General features: G+C 33.7%; 4 protein-coding genes across 5 annotated transcripts; 3 read left to right on the top strand and 1 right to left on the bottom strand.

Moving 5' to 3' along the window:
* The first annotated feature begins 3,870 nt into the window (after nucleotides 1-3,870).
* LOC128874349 (tudor domain-containing protein 3) lies at nucleotides 3,871-7,520 on the top strand. Its single transcript, XM_054119016.1, has 11 exons — nucleotides 3,871-4,204; nucleotides 4,308-4,392; nucleotides 4,472-4,671; nucleotides 4,745-4,892; nucleotides 4,951-5,184; nucleotides 5,258-5,391; nucleotides 5,470-5,703; nucleotides 5,780-6,434; nucleotides 6,519-6,632; nucleotides 6,712-6,808; nucleotides 6,887-7,520. The coding sequence occupies exons 1-11, from the start codon at nucleotides 4,164-4,166 to the stop codon at nucleotides 7,051-7,053; spliced, it is 2,109 nt and encodes a 702-aa protein (XP_053974991.1). The 5' UTR covers nucleotides 3,871-4,163; the 3' UTR covers nucleotides 7,054-7,520.
* A 120-nt stretch (nucleotides 7,521-7,640) lies between these two features.
* On the top strand, nucleotides 7,641-11,344 carry LOC128874348 (serine/threonine-protein kinase PLK4). Its single transcript, XM_054119014.1, has 10 exons — nucleotides 7,641-7,958; nucleotides 8,028-8,123; nucleotides 8,344-8,557; nucleotides 8,633-8,745; nucleotides 8,827-9,201; nucleotides 9,273-9,806; nucleotides 9,872-10,177; nucleotides 10,252-10,533; nucleotides 10,606-10,785; nucleotides 10,859-11,344. The coding sequence occupies exons 1-10, from the start codon at nucleotides 7,911-7,913 to the stop codon at nucleotides 11,033-11,035; spliced, it is 2,325 nt and encodes a 774-aa protein (XP_053974989.1). The 5' UTR covers nucleotides 7,641-7,910; the 3' UTR covers nucleotides 11,036-11,344.
* A 1,325-nt stretch (nucleotides 11,345-12,669) lies between these two features.
* Nucleotides 12,670-13,981, top strand: LOC128874473 (ATP synthase subunit O, mitochondrial). Its single transcript, XM_054119301.1, has 4 exons — nucleotides 12,670-12,821; nucleotides 13,013-13,057; nucleotides 13,230-13,340; nucleotides 13,419-13,981. The coding sequence occupies exons 1-4, from the start codon at nucleotides 12,801-12,803 to the stop codon at nucleotides 13,863-13,865; spliced, it is 624 nt and encodes a 207-aa protein (XP_053975276.1). The 5' UTR covers nucleotides 12,670-12,800; the 3' UTR covers nucleotides 13,866-13,981.
* Nucleotides 13,982-14,203: 222 nt separating this feature from the next.
* Nucleotides 14,204-17,858, bottom strand: LOC128874470 (WD repeat-containing protein CG11141). 2 transcript variants are annotated; one of them, XM_054119297.1, is made up of 8 exons: nucleotides 17,400-17,858; nucleotides 17,051-17,338; nucleotides 16,820-16,980; nucleotides 16,622-16,757; nucleotides 16,250-16,553; nucleotides 16,022-16,181; nucleotides 15,076-15,932; nucleotides 14,204-14,998 (listed from the first exon to the last, which is right to left on the bottom strand). In XM_054119297.1, exons 1-8 carry the CDS (start codon nucleotides 17,622-17,624, stop codon nucleotides 14,940-14,942), a joined length of 2,190 nt encoding a protein of 729 aa, XP_053975272.1. In that variant the 5' UTR covers nucleotides 17,625-17,858; the 3' UTR covers nucleotides 14,204-14,939. The 2 variants fall into 2 exon arrangements, with proteins under 2 accessions (XP_053975272.1, XP_053975271.1); XM_054119296.1 differs by having other exon boundaries at nucleotides 14,204-15,010; nucleotides 17,400-17,852.
* Between the last annotated feature and the right edge of the window lie 377 nt (nucleotides 17,859-18,235).

Raw genomic sequence — 18,235 nt, 5'->3', positions numbered from 1 at the left:
CGCTCGTATACCGTTGGAGCGGCCGCGGTAGCGAAGGCTACGAGCTAAATGGCCGCGCTTGTACGCAAACAAGTGACTCGACGTGCATCGAAGGACATTGACGCGGCTGCCTAGCTCGTAGCCTTCGCTACCGCGGCCGCTCCAACGGTATACGAGCGCTCTGATTGGTCGACGTTTTCCGTTAATATCTCCTCAACGAAGCCTCGGACAACATTTTCGCTAAGGAAAAAGTTGTTTCAAATCACCTCCTGAACCATCTCTTTCAAGGTGTTACAAAATTTTTGGGACACCCTGTATATTTTGTGAAATTAACAAACAAAAATGCGAAAAGTAGGTAAAAGTATAGGAGCAATTAGTACTTGTACGATTTACAGTAGAGTTTGTAACGTAAACACATTAGTTTATTGCTCCGTACGAATTAGAAAACATCAAATTTCCAGGAAAGTACTCTTAAACAGTTGTCCGAATACTTATTGCTTTAACATTTTTAACGATTATTTGTTTTTTTCTTGTTAGTTTCGCAACTTACATAAATAGCTATCTTGTTTGTAAAATATCTATTCTAGAGATTTCCAAGAATATGTAGAATGTCATTGTTTATAAAAAATAAGTTAATAAATTACAATTTTAGACAGTTCTTTTGGAAGGAATCCAGTTCTACATCGAAATGTAACATATTTTTTCTTCCTCGAGTATGTATACAAACGTAGCAGGTTAAATTGCGCTCATAAGGGAACGAAAAATGTTTGGTATACAATTTATTAAAAACTAAACGATTAACGTTATGGCGAGTTTGTAGTCACTGGTGCATTTTTCGTTGGAATGACTTCCTCTGCTTTTCTCGTTGATGATCTCACAAAGCGACCATTCAACTGCAAACTCTCTAAATTTGTAAAAGCATCTTGCTCGCGTTATGAGCGCGAACCTTTGCATACGTTCGTTGCGTACAAGTTGATACAGCAACAAGTAATAAGCCAATCCACTTGCGTACAGCATATCACGTACGCACGAGGTACCTCGCGATGAACGATACGACGAAAAAGGACACGACTGCATATAAAATCAATTGACAATGTAAAACGAAGTACTTTCCTACGACGATTACATTATTCAAACGTGCTTGCAGGTTGCGCAGAGTGGAAAGAAGAAACGAGAGTTGCAGTGATGAAGGCAGTTGGAAGATAAGGTGAGAATATCGCTTGAGCACCTTGAACAGGTGATTTTTATACAACTATAGTCACTGATGCGTTGCATCCTGTGACCGTTTTGCTCGAATTTTCAAAATAGATTTGACCTTCTAATTTCATTTAATGATTAATTTTACTGGTATGAATTCTTTTCGATTAAGCACTTTATAATCACTGGATGTAACGAGTAATTAGTGAAAGATTATTCAAACATTGAAGACCCAGACAGTGAGAAATGAAACACTGTTGCACGCGATATTTCTGCGTAGCATTTCAATTTTGCACCGGTCTGTTAGGTGAATAAGCAGATGTTTCCACTTTCACGGTAGGATGAAATAGAGTGGAAAAATTGAATTTGAATATGTTCAATTTCTTAGACAGAGAAAAACTTATTTTACCAGTTGAAGCCGCTAAACGTTAAAAAAATCTGAGTCCTCCCTCCCATCCAGCATTCTGTCGCTAATCGAATGGTTACATACATTGGAGACTAAACGATAGTTAAATAAACCTTTTACTCACTCCTCGAGGAACATAATTGCAGTCGTTGCACGCTAGAGCTGGAAATAGTAGCTTCTTTCCGCGGAATCGCATAAAAGTCCGGTCCTGTATTATTTATACCCCGTTCGACGCACCTTTAGCATCGCAATTATTTTTCTCCTTCGGCTGACCCAGTAATGCAAAGATCATTTTCTCCCACGTTCGTACCGCGCAATTAAAGTGTATAGGACGTCTATGAGTAGAAAACATTAACAACCGGCGCTTTCATTTTTTTTTTCCTTTTTTTTTAAAGAATACGATGTTTGCATTTCGAAGGTGTCGCAACGAATCTAAACGAAGAACAAGCGCGATAATAGTCTCGGCGCTTGTTGTACGTGCGTTTCGTTAACGAGAGGATTTAATGACATACGATGATTGGCGTTCGCGAAGCACGGTCAATTTTTACGGATCGGTGCAACGATATGGGCGGGTCTTCTCGTTCTTAACCGTTCCTATACGCTTCCGTCATCTCCAGAGTTAGTTCCTATCTGATCTAATTTCATCGTTTATTCAAACGGGACTCCACCCGTGTAATAATCGTCAGCTGAAATTGGAACGATCAGCGGTTAATGCCTTTCTTATTCCACGACGGGGGTTTGACGATAGTGACCTCCGTGAACTTGGTGACCATAATTGCTTTACGATCGAGACGTATTTCGCGTTCCCTTTCGAAAATGATACAATTCACAGGACCGAAATTATGTGAAATAATAAATTATCAAGATTTTATGGGTACATTTGAAAAGAACGAGGGACTGCGTTCTTTCATTTAGGCAACATCCAAGGCTATGTATATTATATTTACGGTAATATTACTCTAATACTAATATTAATATTATTACCTCTGGTTTCCCTTTAAACAGGGCCGGCGCAAGGCAGGTTCAGCGCGTTCGCCGAAACCCGGCCCCGCGTTTTAAAAGGCCCCGCGGTCTACGAAAATTACTGAATTAAAAGGCATCGATTTTGATTAACTTTTTACAGACTGATGATACCATTAACAAATGGAAGCAATTTCTGCTAAGATGCAAGACATTTTTTTAGTAGCGATGATTAAATTGAAAGGAGTAACAAAAATCATCAAAGTATTATTATTTAATATTCATCTTATAAAAAATATTGGGTTGTCCCAAAAGTTTCTTTCGTTTTATTAATAATTAATATATACACAATATTGTATGTTTTATGTTACATTACTGAATTGTGTACGATTCATTTCGCTTCATTACTGCTACAGCATCAATGTCTAAGAAATTAGATTGTCTGTTTATATAAACACTGTCACAGAAAATAATTGAATGCAACTCACGAAAGAAACTTTTCGGACAACCTAATATATAGCATTTGTAAATAAATAATTCCTCGTTGTAAAATTGAAGTGTAGGATTTGAATGTGAATTCATGCCCCGCAAAATTTTTGAACCCGGCCCCGCAAAAGATCACGCCGACCCTGCCTTTAAATCTTTCTTTATATTAATGTTATATTTAAATTACCAACCTTTTAGTTTCTCAACTTGATTTCCATTATTTCCGTAATTTGTATATTGTGTTTATATGTTATATATTTTAATTTGTTTTTATTCAAAAGTTTTACAAGAATTTATATATGGTGGACACGTTGTTCCATTTACGTAAGTCGAGTAGAAAGAACGGTTACGGATCCGAGGAATTCCAAGCATTGAGAAACGTTACTCTCACTGTTCACCGAAACTTGATTTTAGAACCTAACGCGACACAGAGTCCGTCTGACCCATTTTTCGCGCCAGTTACCGTTCGAGCATTTTTTGATAATGATCCACTCGTCGTTTAAACCTCCTTTGTGCAATTTCTACAAAAATTCTGGCGTAACCCATCTAGATAGAATCTTAGAATTTTACGTACCTTGATACGCTGAAAGATTTATTATTCTTTAAAGAGTTCCATGTAAAAAAGTAGCCTTACAAATGGAAGTAAATAGAGAAGAGAATTTTTCGTTTGCGATAGAGACGTAAAATATCCTATAAAATATTAGATAAACGGATGCTTGTTAATTGAAAAGTCAACAGCGATGGTGTTATTTTTAAATGTCTAGCGATATATCGATACTGACGTATAATTACAGCCGTACCGATATATCGATCTTTAAAATCACTGTGCACGAAACGTTCAAGATGGTGGCAGTGAATTTGAGGTCCAATAGGCGCGGTTCTTTTTATCCATTGTTTGGAAGAATCAGAAGGTACCACAGCGTTTAGTGAACGATAACAGACGCCTAGCAAAAGATTTGATTTCACTTGACGATTATTGATGCCTCGAAGACCCGTTCCATATTGGTTTACACGTCAGCTGACACATGTTTATGTACGAGTTGAATGCACGCATGTAACGCACATGAAATTTCTCTTGGGAGAGTCGGCGAACTAATGAGATTGGCTCGATAAAAAACCCTGGTTCGAGAATGAAATGACAGTGAATATTATGGAAAAGTTGAAGGACAAAGGGTGGTGCGTATAAAACTTGATGAATTCCCGTAGTTACACGACAGTGTTTTTACAGACGTGATACCTCTTGATTGAGCATATAAATATTCATGAATGTTTGAATTAGGTACATCACAGATCATGGTTACAATTTAGGAAGTGATTCTGGAAGTGTTACCGATGTTCACAAAATCATAAAGCGATTGTTGGATGTAAGAACTGCTTATTATATAATTTTCTTCTACGATAAGTAACTTAAGAGTATCTTCAGGTTTCTTATTTGTTCCGTAGCTTGATTTGAGAGAAACTGGTAGTGGTCAAGGAGATGTTAGTCAAGGTAATATTGTCCTGCAAATACAAAAAATACGTAATGTTTCTGCTCCAAAGAACAACGAAGAATCTCGTGCAGCTCCACGTTTATTGAAATTATCTTTAACTGATGGTAAAAATAACTTCCAAGCTATAGAAGCTGAACACATCTCATCTTTGAGGTATAAGAACAAATTATCCTATTCATAGTGTGGGTAAAGAACAGGTTCTATCATTTGAATAATCGTGTTTTAGTTTAAATACTCCTCCTGGTACAAAAATACTAATAGCTTCAGGAAATTTGCCAATGTCCCATGGAATTATTTTATTAAAACCATCTCACATAGCCCAAGTACTTGGAGGGAAAGTAACAAATCTTGTGGAAAAATGGGAATTGAACAAAGTGAGTTATATTATTTAAATCTCATCTATATGGAACTAAAGAATGTATTTTATAACAGAAATTGGCACTGCATACACGAGTGAGATCAGCCGAAGAAGGTGGACCCCCACCATGGATACCATTTGGCAAAAAGATTATAAAAGTTTCGGAACATGACAAAAATTTTAAAGCATTGGCTGAGAAAGAAAAGTGTACTAAAGAAAATGCGGAATTCGAAGCTCAACGGAAGGATGCAATAGCAGAAGCTGCTAAGCAAGGTAGCAAAAAGATTTTTGGTGGTGGAAATAAGCAGGTATGTTGTATTAAATATATAACACTATATTTATATTTAAAGCAACATTACCATGACCTGTTGAATGTTATAGCTTTTAGATCACAGTGTACAAAAAATTGTGGATCAAGGCTTTTCTATAGAACAAGCAGAGTATGCCTTGAAAGTTAATCGTAATAACGTCGATAGAGCCTTGAAAAGTTTGCTAAAAGCAGACAATAAACACAAGTATATCTGTTTTCTTTTATTTTAAATTGCCACGGTTGCATATTCTTTTTATTAATAATTTTATTGTAATGATTTTAGCACATTCAAAGAATCTCGAGAACCTCGAACTAAACGATTTGATAAGAAAGCTGAAGAAAATAAACCGAGTAGCGGAAAAATATCTCTTTTTGATTTTCTAGAAGACAAATTACCTTTACAGTCCGAGCCTACCGAGACGTGTAATCCATCCCAAAATAGCTATACGCATACAGAATTTAATTACGATAGAGTTGAATCCAAAAGTAACGAAGCACAAAGTGGAAAAAGCGGAAGGTATATTTTTTTTAGACTAATATGATAGCATAATTATAACAGCCGTCAAAAGTAAGCGTTTCTTTCCTTTCGATAGAGCTCAAAAAGGGGGTCGTGGATATCAAGTTCCTCCCAGACATTCAGAAGAAAATAAAAATAATAAGAAAACAAACTTTAATAACCTTGTTACCCCACAGTATTCGCAATATAATGGGGGAAGTAACTCTCAACAAAATAAACCACCTAGATTTCAACGAAATCAAGATAGTCATAGTTATGGTCTGCAAGATTCAGGAACTAAAATGTACCAAAAATCTCACTTGAACGATTCCCGAAATTCCGGTTTACAAACACGTACAGACGGAACAAACATTACAGATACCACGAATTATTATAAAGCTCCACAGGATCAACAAGGGAAAAGTTTCGGTACCAGCAGGAATTATAATCATCATGAAACTGATACCAGGCATAGACAGAGTTACGATGCTTCTTACGGTAGGCATAATCGAGCACAGGAAGATGGAACACATAGAGCTTTTCCTGTAACCACAAATGATAAAAATGACAAAAACCAATCGAATAGATATCAACTGAATGACAATTTCGATGGCAAGGGGACTATTGGACCTAACCATCAAAGAGGTCAAAACCATTATAGTAACAATCAAAATACAAATGTTTCTATGGGCAGCACTTGGGTTTGGCGAATAGGCGATAAATGTTTAGCCAAATATTGGGAAGATGACAGGGTAAATAATGAAAAATATGTATATGTATAATTCTTCTAGATTAGTGTATACATATATAATATAATTATTGTTCATGCCATTTAGTATTATAATGCAAAAGTAACCGGAGTATCAAATACAACCTGCGTCGTCCAGTTCAAAGGATTTAAAAATTATGAAGAAGTACTCCAAACAGACTGCTTGCCTATAACAGACGATGTACGTAAATTATTTTTAATTTTATCGATTGCTTAATATTTATTATAATTAATCTCTGTTCTACATGTGATTACATCAGCCTCAAGTTCAAGATTATGGCATGGACCAGAAACAACCAGATCAACAGTTTAATAACAGACAGCTTCGTTATGATCAAACACAAAAACATATAGCTGGTAAATGAAAATAATTTGTATGAAATACGTATTCATCTAATTATAAATATATAAAGATACGTTTCATGGATTGTGCAGCGGGTATGGAATTTCGAAGAAGTGGAAATGGAATCGTTCCTACAAATAAAGCTGGTTACAATAAAAAGCGTAGCCAGCAACGAAGTGCGCAGCCTATTTATCAGCCTCCAGCGCAACGATATCAAAGTTCTATGCCTATGAATACTCAAAATAATTCCTTACTTTAATGTACCGTCAGTTTTTCATTTTAGTAAAAATACTGGACATCGCTGAATTGTTTAATTGTAGTTGTGTTATTTTCGAAGACTGATCTCGTGAGAAACAGTACATACTACATACTCAGTGCGTATGATGGTTTAGATGTCAATAAAATAAATCGCGATATAAACAAGTCCTGTGCCACAAAATAATTTATATTCGTAAACAAAAGTTGTAATAAGTGTACAATTATAGTACGAATTGAATCCTTATGCAGTGAAAGTGAAACTAACAATTAAAGACATTAATATAAGCTGTTTATGTTCTCTAATCATCAACGTATTTATATTGTAGAACCATCGCATACTAATGTCGGAGAACTGTGCAGCGTTTCGATATTTCGTCCACTTCCGCTAACACTTAATTCAAACGCATAATGTAAATTATGCTGTATATTATTTGTAACTAATTTGTAATTATAGTTACTTAGAACGAATTACCGCTGTGAAAGTTAATAGCACGTTCGAATTTGCAACAATAATTGTACTGCATTTATTATTTACCTACACCCCATCTGGTCCAACATGAATTTTATAATTTAAAATTTCCACACTTGAATGTCATACGTAAATTTTTTCTTAATTTTTATTGGATATGTACGTGCAGTAGAAATAAATGAAACCTGTTCGTGAACCTCCACGCCATCTTCCGTAAACAGACGCTGTGCAAAATCTGTCTATGGCGACCGCGCCATGTCATTTCTATTTACAAATTTATTAATATATTTCCTAAATATATTTTCTTTCAGTCGAGTTTCATGCATGAAAACAGTGCTACTATTTGGTGGCCTCGGTGATTGAAACAATTTTAACGTTTTATTGCTCGGATGCCGGAGATGCCACCGCTATCGGGTGGTTTCGGTGAACAAATAGAGGTTAGTAATTTAAATTTGTACGCTCACCTTTTTCGATTCAAACGTTTAATTAATGAATTCCATTGCCAGGATTACGAGGTATTGAATTTACTTGGAAAGGGAGGCTTCGCCAGCGTATATCGAGCAAAATGTCTTCGCAGTGGCATAGAAGTAGCGATAAAAATGGTAATTTATATGGAATGTCGTTACAAATACCTGTTGCACCTTTAAATTTGAAAATGACAACTCCCGTTCACGCTTGTTTACTTATTTCGATGAGTACTATATATATCCAATGAATGAATTAAGAATTTTAGCACATTCTGTACATATTTGCATCTGGTACAGTTGTGCACAAATGTATATTTTTTGTCAAAAAGAAAAAAAAAGAATTGTATAAATTTAGATCGACAAAAAATTGATGCAAGCTGCTGGGATGGTGGGTAGAGTACGTCAAGAAGTAGCTATTCATTCAAGATTGAAGCATCCAGCGGTACTCGAATTGTACACATTCTTTGAAGATGCCAATTATGTTTATTTGGTATTAGAATTGTGTCACAATGGGGAGCTACAACGTTTTCTTAAGATCCAAGGCTCACATGCGTTACCTGAAGAACATGGTATAAATGTAGATAAATTTATAGTACTTATTGTTTTGATACTTTCCAGGAATTATACATACTTTATTATTACAGCTGGTAGAATAATTAGACAAGTAGTTCAAGGATTGTTGTACCTACATTCCCATCAAATACTTCATAGAGATATGTCTTTATCTAATTTGCTTTTGACTAGGGACATGCAAGTGGTAAAAAACACTACTGAAAACATTTTTTATTTACTTGATAATCCTGTTAAAAGTATCAAACATAAATAATTTTAATTATAGAAAATAGCAGATTTTGGGTTGGCTACTCAATTGACAAGGCCTGATGAGAAACATTTGACCATGTGTGGTACTCCTAATTACATATCACCTGAGATAGCAACAAGGTCATCTCATGGTTTAGAGGCAGACGTTTGGAGTTTAGGATGTATGCTGTACACCTTGCTAGTCGGCAAGCCTCCGTTTGATACAGATGCCGTTAAGAGTACTTTAACACGCGTCGTCATGGCTGATTATGTAATGCCAGCTTATTTATCAGACAATGCCAAGGACTTGATAGATAAATTATTAAAAAAGAATCCAAAAGACAGAATTCGTTTGCGTGACATTTCAAAACATCCATTCATAACCACCTTAGAAAGAAATAAATTGTACAGTGTAAGTAGCATTTAAGAAAGTAATTATTAAATTTTATTATCACTTTATTATAAATATTCTTGTATTAATAGGAGAAGAATGGCACAAGCAAGGCACTGATCGGTGATGGTATGATTGACTCAGGAGTTGGAAGAACATTATCCTCTTATGGTAGACCGAGAATGCGTTCCAGATCTGAGGAAAGAATGTCAACAATGCCTACGATGTCCAATGGTTACGGACCGATGGTTAGTGCGAGGAGCGAAGCTTTATCCGAGCCTATTGCAAAAACACATTCGCATAAAAACAACTACGTAGATTATCGTCCAAAAGAGACTTCAGTGTTGGCTGGAATACCACCACCACCACAAAGTAGAATATTTTCGCAAAGTCAACAATGTAGCAATGTATACGAGGAGCCCGATAAACACAAAACTAGTAGATACAAAAAGAGAGAAAAGGTTGAGAATTGTTTCGAAGGTACCGAGGATGTGACAAAATTGCAAGTTCCCCCTTTATCTTCGGAAAGACTTCAACCTACCAGACATAGGACAAAGAATGCGATACTTACAATTTTAGAAAATGGAGAAGTTTGCATTGAATTTATCAAACGCAGGAATGGAGTGGTAAGTATAAAGAAAATTTTAATATCTTTTAAAATCCCTAATCTACTATTCTTTCTTTGCTCCAGGAAAGAGTAAGCGAAGTGTGTAGAATATCAAGCGATGGTTTGAGAGTCGTTCTATATAAACCAACTGTCTCCACGGAAGTTGGAGCGCAACCACCCCCGTTACCATCTCGCGGAGCGGATAGTATTTATTCGTATGAAAATCTACCGCCACGGCATCACAGAGAATACGTATATGCTTCTCGCTTTATCAAACTCGTGAGGGCAAAAACACCAAAATTGACGCTGTACACGCAACGATCGAAATGTCTTTTTATGGAAAATGGACCAAATCCAGATTGTGAAGTTCATTTTTATAATGGAGTTAAGGTACTGTGATGTATCTCATGATTAGAGATAAGCAAAATTTTATTCGAATAAAAATTTATTGTTAACTGTTCCAGGTTGTACGAGTCGATGGCACTGTAAAGATAACTGAAAGAAGTGATAGTCCTACCTACACGGAAGGTGAATTTCCATCACACTTCGACGATTATTATGAACATTATTCGGAATGTTATCAGCGCTGCCTGTTGTTAGAGTCTACTTTAACATCTTTAGAAGCAGCTACCGGACATTCTTGTTTTCCAGTCATAATTGGACGTAGGCCTAGCGCGGCCTTAAATGATGCTCCTTGTTTACAAGGAAAAGAAAATGTTTCACAGGCAACAAACCATACACCTGTGGTATGTAACAAAATACAATGTTTTTATATGTCTCGTATAGTTATAATTCATTCTCCTACGTTCATGTTTCAGATGCCGTCTTTCGATGCTAGCTGCTCTATTTCGACGGTAGCATCCCGATCGCACAAAATGAACTCCATACGAAATTTAAGTAATAATATGAGTAAGGTAGTAGTTCCGGGTATAGGTACTGCGACGCAGTTATCATCTGGAGATATTCGTCTCGATTATAAGGATGGTTCTACTTTAACAGTAAGTACACCCTCGAATAAAATATATTAGAATCTGTGATTATGTACATTAAATAAATTTATTGTTTTATTAGGTAAATCCTCAAAGCTATGGTGGTGGCATAATTTATGAGAGTAATAATGGTACCGTTACGAGATACAATCAACATTATCAGAATATGGATGTGCCGCACATTGTTAGAGAAAAATTACGTCATCTACCAACAGTTATCAAATATTTAGTTCAACCGAGGCATAAGAATATCCGGTAGTGCTGAAACGTGCATTTAGAGAATGAAATATTTTGTATAGTAGCTTTAAAGTAGGTTTAACTACGATAAGAACAAAAGTATTTTTATAGATTTATTAAATGTATTGTATCTCTCTAATTAATTATAAAGTCATCGATATTTTAAATATAATGAGAGAGACTTGGTTTATTGTACTTTGTATGTGCTTATATTTAAGTTTTTATTTATAAAATTATAATATAAGTTTACACAGAACATTCGAATTGGTGTTCTGAAAACATCAAATTAATATACGTTTCATACGAATGTTAATAAACATAAACGAATGTATACACATGTCCTTCATTCTGCACAAAAACTAATAAAAAAATATTTTCTATCTATTACAAAACAATTTAATTTTGATAAATCTACAATCGCAATTCATGGACACACGACGAATGGTATTTATCACCATTTAGCGGTGAGCACCAAACTAATTTTTCGACGGTATGTATATATATATAATTATTAACCTGCTAATATTTCATTCTCCTGTGATAAACATTAAATAAACAGAAATAATAAATGTATGACATAATAAAATGGTTAACGCACGCGTGATTATGTCAAAATCATTATACATGCATGCAAACTGTCATTCATGGACATATTGGAAATATGGCTGTTGATTAACCATTGACCTGTGCCAACTTCACCGAACAAGGATAGTGACTCGGGAAATGAATAGATATATTAACGATTAACATTTAACTGTAATAATAACAATACTGGATAACAAATGTTTCGACCAAACGCTTCGACACGACACAACGGAATCACGGAATGAGTGCCGAATGGTTGTCGTTCCCCACTCCACGCGTTCAAACATGCGCATGCGCAGAGCGGTACGCCTTAAGGCGAATCCCCACAGACACAAAATTGGTATCGCCATCTAGCGATTAACAGGCCGAACTAATTTTTCGAAGGTATGATATATATATATGACACTTATTAACCCCTAATATCTCAGTTTCCTTATAATTATTATATAATAAAATTAAATACTAAGTATATGAAATAATAAAAAGGTTAGCGCATGTGTGATTATGCCAAATTTATCATTTTTAAAAATGGTTAATTTAATATTGGTCTTAGTACTAGTGACGCCATCGGTGGCGAAACCCCCAAGTTTGTAGTGAAAATAGTTACCAGTGTTTCTGTAAGATGGCGTCACCGATACCTTTAATCAATTATTCTTTATTTTTCATAAAAGCATAATTAATACGATTCTTTGCTCCATGACACTACAATATATTAGTTAGTATATCAAATGTATCATTTCTATGAAAGTTATTTAATGCAGAAATAATTATCAATTCTTTAGATAGTGGCGTCATCTTACAGAAACAGTGGCAACTATTTTCACTACAAACTTGGGGGTTTCGCCCCCCATGGCGCCACTAGTATTAAGACCAATATTAAATTAAACATTGTTAAAAATGATAAATTTGGCATAATCACACATGCGCTAACCTTTTTATTATTTCATATACTTAATATTTAATTTTATTATATGATAATTGTAAGGAAAATAAGATATTAGGAGTTATATATATTGAAAATTAGTTCGGCCGGTTGACCGCTAGATGGCGATACCAATTTTGTGTCCATGAATCGCACACGCAGACATACTACACTACTACAAATGTTAAGAGTGCTCATGCTCACGTTATATAATTGTGAATGTGTAGAATCACTTTTGTCGGTTAGGTTTTGGATAAAGTGTTGTTGAATATCTGTAACAATGTCCTTAAACAAAATAATCGTAAGTTTTTACAAAACTTAATTTATCACTATTCTCGTCACTTGAGTGATACATGACTTGATAATATTGATTTTTTGGTAATGGAATGAATTTTTCTGACAACCTATTTATTACATTCGTAGAATAAAAACATTGATAGCCTTGTTAAAAAAATATTACACAAAGTAATAACTGACATTTATTTTTTCTAGGCACGATCATTTTCGATCAGCTCTGCTGCTCAGCAAATGGTTAAGGTATGTTTGAAACATATATTTAATATTAAATTATATAACTTAAATCAAAGTAGTGCATTTGAATTTTGTAAATTTTAGCATAAGAACGTATCTGTGTAAACATTAAATGATTTATTTCTCTTTATTAATTTTATTTTATTTGATATAAATGACAATATCTCTGTTTTATAAGCCTCCAGTCCAAGTGTTTGGTTTAGAAGGACGATATGCTACAGCACTTTATTCAGCAGCTTCAAAGCAAAAGACATTGAATAATGTGGAGAAAGATCTTCTCAAGTTTCAAGTATGTATGATTTATTTTGAACAATGATGTTAATTAATTTTTTTTTTTGTGATAAATGAAAATTATGTATCATATTAGGGCATTATAAAACAAGACCAAAAGCTCAGTGAATTTGTGAAGAATCCATCAATAAAGCGAAAAGAAAAAGTAGAAGCTCTTAAAGCTATCAGCAGTAAAATGTCTCTCAGTAAGGAAACTGCAAATATGTTGAGTTTACTTGCAGAAAATGGTCGACTTGCAAAACTGAACACCATAATCAATACATTTAAAATATTAATGGCTGCTGGTAGAGGAGAGGTTGTTTGTGAAGTGGTCACTGCTAAACCACTTGATGCTGATATGAGGTCTAAGCTTGAAGCAGCTTTGAAAGGATTCTTAACTAAAGGTCAAACTATCCTGCTAACAGCAAAAGTTGATCCTGCCATTCTTGGGGGAATGATTGTATCAGTAGGTGATAAGTATGTTGATATGAGTGTTGCTAGTAAAATTAAACGTTACAGTGAGGTCATTAGCTCAGCAGCATAATCACTTTTTATAATATTCAGTAAAGTGAGGCAAGATAAAGTACTCATATAGATATTCACAAGATATGTACATCATAAAATAATAAATTATTCCAAATCCAATTATTCCTGTTAAAATGTTGTATTTTTCATTTCATCAAACCATTTAAAATACAAAACACCTTTTTTTGTATAACATTTATTTAATTCATGCTGAGTATGATGATAAACATACTATATATAAATACATGTAGTTTAATTGTAGATAAAATTTCAGAAATGTACATAAATATATTTTTACATAATAGTAAAATAATTCTGTTTACCTTAGCGCCAATACAAGTTGAAATGTCAGAAAACATATTTTTATTTGTAGTTTGCGACGTTTACAAATTTTTGTATTTCAGCATACTGTTACATTGGTAAATTAAATATACCTTTGCGAGAATTTCTGTTAATAGTATTTTTCTCTGGAATGCTCTAAGTGATAATGGTTTTATAAAAACAGTATACATACTAATTTACAATGTATAACAACAATCGTGTCGTCCATTATAATAATAAATCTTAAAAAGATTTGAATTTTTAAGAATTTATCACAATTATGCTATCTACAAATACATTTAAAATATAAATACGGGTAAGCATTAAAATCAGAAGTAGATTTCAATTAAATGATGATAGTGATATTGTATACGATTTAAATTAAAAGTAACTTTATAATACTTAACAGTTACGAACAAATATGCATGTTCATTCTAACTATTAGTGCTCACTGGACATTTTATAACTTTTTATCACTTACGATCGATATAATACGAATTGCACTAAAACGAGACGAATGCATGTTATTAAAACAACAATTTGAATTTTCCGTCTAAAACTGTACACATAAAAGCTTATATTTTAATTGTAAAAAAAAAATGTACATGTCGAATTGAGTAACCTCCTCCTTTTAGAAGTCGGTTAATAAACTTCACTCGGTAAGTAGATGTGCAAAAACAAAATAAAAGTACATTTTCACCGAATTTAATATTTATAAAATATGAATTAAACTAAGACAATTCGTCCGCGAAATCATTTGTCTTTCATCGTATCAAACGATATTTACTAAAACCCAATCTTCTTCTTCAGGCACAGTTGATGTCATAGACTCTGCAGATAAAACTGGAAACGTCGGAATGTTTTCAACGCGTATAATAAATAAATAATTATGATTTAATTATACTTACTGTGGAATTGAACTTCTAACTCATGCCTGTCTTTATCCGCTATGTTTGGCTTATTTCTTGTATCAACGTAATTACTATGCAATAAAGAATCACTTAGTTTATCTTCGAAAAGCTTCTTCCTGCACTCACCTAAATCTTCTAACTTTTTTAACTCTGTTCGGTAACTAACATCCTCATCTCCAGACTCAGTTTCCGTATGATCGCTATGGTCATTATATTCACCTTGCTGATTAATTGTGTCTACTGTTAAAGAATCATTGGAATCTATTTTACAATTAATATACGTAGTCGTGTCAATATACTGAGATATATTTGAATTAGTAGTAGTAGTTTGGCTGCTTGTCATATACTTTGACAAATCGAAATCTAAAACATCAGCTAAAAGTTTTTCTTTACTTTCTACATCACGTTGAATTGATTCCAAATTTCTTTCAGTCTTCAACACAAACTCATCATCCATGCTCAATGTTAATAAGGAAGAATGCGTCGTTTTGGGATCATTAGCGTTTATCTTATCCTTATTTGAGACGGTTGGGTCATCGACATCGGACGAACAGTTTCCATTCCCATTTGTTACTGTATTACGTGATTTTTTTACTTTTCTTTTTGGGGTGAAAACAACATCTTCGAATTCTTGTTGACTAATTTTTTGAAATATCTGTCTTCTATCATTGAGCTTATCGTTCTGTTCCATACATTTTTTTCTAGAAGCTTCATTATGATCGGTCACGCTACTACCGTCTATCGCTGTTAGCGACGTATTCAAATTTATTGGTATTACAGGTGATACTTCTACAGCTTCTTCAGCATGAACAATTGAAGTTGCATCAGCATCAGCAGTAAGAATTGGTAGAATGCTAGAAAGCAGTATTTTATTTTGAATATGTATTTTGCATGTAACGTATACTAACAATAAGTAAATGAAACTTTTCATGTTACATCTTACCCTACAGATTGAATGATGTTAGTTGGATTAATTTTATGGAATGGAATAGCTGGCACTATTGCACTTTCTTTTAGTTTAGTAGTTAATTCTAATATACCATTTGTAACAGGTTTACTGATTTCTGCAAATGATGACAGAGGATCCAGTGTATTTGTTGCTTCTGAAAATTTAATTAATCGTTAAAGATCGAATAGAAGATTAGAGAAAGTACTAAAATATAATATTTACCGGACAAGAACATATTAGTTTCAGGATAATGTGCAATACGTATAACGTTCCTTTCTCCTTCCAAAACAAATATTTCATCTTTAGTACAAGCAACATCGGTAACGCGACGCAAGTCTGTTACTATGGAAGTTATAGCGATAGTTTGTGGATTCACTACATATATAATATCATCGCTATATGTGATCAATAAATCGTCACAAAAAGGTAAAATAACACCAAATGTTGGTTCTCCGCGATTCTTTTTGGAACTCTCTGGAGCTGGATTTAGGAGTTCTACTTCTGTATGACCAGTTCGAATAGCATCCTTAAAAATACATTTCATTACAGAAATTGATAGAAACAATTTTACAGCAATAATATCATTGTACAAACCTTAAAAATAAGTGTTTTCAATACAGTTCCAGTTTTGTCAGCTTGCCACAAACGTAATCCAGGCCTGCTGGCATAAATTACTGATTCTTGACCATAGTTTTGCCGACAACCAAATATTGCTCCTAGCTTTCCTAATCTGAAATATTTAACTATTATACAATCTTTCTTTGTATAACGTACTATAAGCTTAATACATACGTTTTACGTTCTTTCTGACCAACTTGTGTTACTCTTCCATTTTCATTTCTGTTCACTAATATTGTACGTAATGTTGTTGATACCAATAATAAACCTTGTTGATAACTCAACTGTACTACTGCATACTTTTCATTTAGTAATTCTGATGATTTTGACAGGTGCTATTAAAGTTTATAATAAAAATATATTATAAAAACTGATACTCTATAACGCTTATCTTTTGCTACATACCATGTAAAAATCAATTTCAGTCAATACAACTAAACCATCTTGATCGCCACTAAATAATTTCATTCCATTCTTGGACCATTCAACTGTTGTTACAGCACTACTATGCAGACCACTAATACTGTATCGTTCTACCTGCTTCTTTTTCTTTGGCTTTAGACTATCTGGTAAAGAGTCTGGTGGATTTTTCGGTATTTGAAATACAGTTACAACACCGTGCTCATTACCAGTGGCTACCATATAATCTACAGTTGATATTACTTGAATGCATGTGATCTTTGAGTTTACATTCTGAAAAAATGAACATTCTATGAATATTGGAATGAATATTTAAATTTATTTTAAATATTACCTCGCATCGAAGTCTTTGTAGGTCTTGCTTCTCTCTGTTAAACCAATACACTAATCCGTGATTAGTTCCAATAGCTATAAATTCAGGCACTGCATCGATACAGGTAAAGTTAATATCATGTGTAAATAATCCATTTTGAATTTTAGCAGGTATCTGTTGAAGAAGCGTAGCTAGAGGGGCCCATTCTCTTAATGGACCACCATCCTCACACATAGGTGTTGTCATTGTAAATACTATCAGTGACACGCATAAAATAACTATTTATAATATAATTACTACATATTTTAATGTAGCGTATACATATTTTCTTGTAATGTATCTTCTTACTGATAATGGAGTTCATAAAATCTGTTACAGTATTATTGAATTACATTTTTCTCACCACAATGTACGAAATAATAATCACTTCCTAAACATTATAATAGTATCACTAGTGTCACTTGATAAGCACAGAATCGTTGTTAGACATTAAAGTATATATAAGTATATACACGCCTTTAGTTACCATAAACCATACCGTATATAGAACAGATAGAACTAGCTTTTTTTACAATGTTATATAATTAATTTACATATATAACGGAGTTTTATTTAATTTAAATACAATATGACACTAAACACACGTCATTTTGAATTCACAGTTTTCGAAATTAAAAATATCACAACTTTAGTTCGTAGTACAGACTCTTGGAATTTTATAAATAATATACTAATCATGTAATGCAATTCATTCGATTAACTTTTATAGATTTCAAGATAGAGCTTGAGATAAAGCTAATTGGATAGTTTTAGCGAAAAAACTTTCGTGAGCAAGTTTGTATTTTCTAGAATAAATG

Source organism: Hylaeus volcanicus, chromosome 3 (assembly GCF_026283585.1).
Source record: "Hylaeus volcanicus isolate JK05 chromosome 3, UHH_iyHylVolc1.0_haploid, whole genome shotgun sequence".
NCBI classification, from domain to species: Eukaryota; Metazoa; Arthropoda; class Insecta; order Hymenoptera; family Colletidae; genus Hylaeus; species Hylaeus volcanicus.
The sequence above is the reverse complement of the archived record's forward strand: the minus strand, read 5'-3'. Positions and strand labels throughout refer to the sequence as shown.

Bases quoted from the DNA above. Each gene is read 5' to 3' on its own strand.
- LOC128874348 (XM_054119014.1), top strand. From the start codon at position 7,911: ATGCCGGAGATGCCACCGCTATCGGGTGGTTTCGGTGAACAAATAGAG. The intron at 9,202-9,272 runs GTAAGTAGCATT...TTGTATTAATAG, and splicing joins AAAGAAATAAATTGTACAGT to GAGAAGAATGGCACAAGCAA. The intron at 9,807-9,871 runs GTAAGTATAAAG...TCTTTGCTCCAG, and splicing joins TCAAACGCAGGAATGGAGTG to GAAAGAGTAAGCGAAGTGTG.
- LOC128874349 (XM_054119016.1), top strand. From the start codon at position 4,164: ATGACAGTGAATATTATGGAAAAGTTGAAGGACAAAGGGTG. The intron at 4,672-4,744 runs GTATAAGAACAA...ATCGTGTTTTAG, and splicing joins GAACACATCTCATCTTTGAG to TTTAAATACTCCTCCTGGTA. The intron at 5,704-5,779 runs GTATATTTTTTT...TCCTTTCGATAG, and splicing joins CAAAGTGGAAAAAGCGGAAG to AGCTCAAAAAGGGGGTCGTG.
- LOC128874470 (XM_054119296.1), bottom strand. From the start codon at position 17,624: ATGACAACACCTATGTGTGAGGATGGTGGTCCATTAAGAGAATGGGCC. The intron at 16,758-16,819 runs GTATGTATTAAG...TAAATATTTCAG, and splicing joins GGTCAGAAAGAACGTAAAAC to ATTAGGAAAGCTAGGAGCAA. The intron at 16,554-16,621 runs GTTTGTACAATG...TGTATTTTTAAG, and splicing joins TGAAAACACTTATTTTTAAG to GATGCTATTCGAACTGGTCA.
- LOC128874473 (XM_054119301.1), top strand. From the start codon at position 12,801: ATGTCCTTAAACAAAATAATC. The intron at 12,822-13,012 runs GTAAGTTTTTAC...TATTTTTTCTAG, and splicing joins TGTCCTTAAACAAAATAATC to GCACGATCATTTTCGATCAG. The intron at 13,341-13,418 runs GTATGTATGATT...GTATCATATTAG, and splicing joins AAGATCTTCTCAAGTTTCAA to GGCATTATAAAACAAGACCA.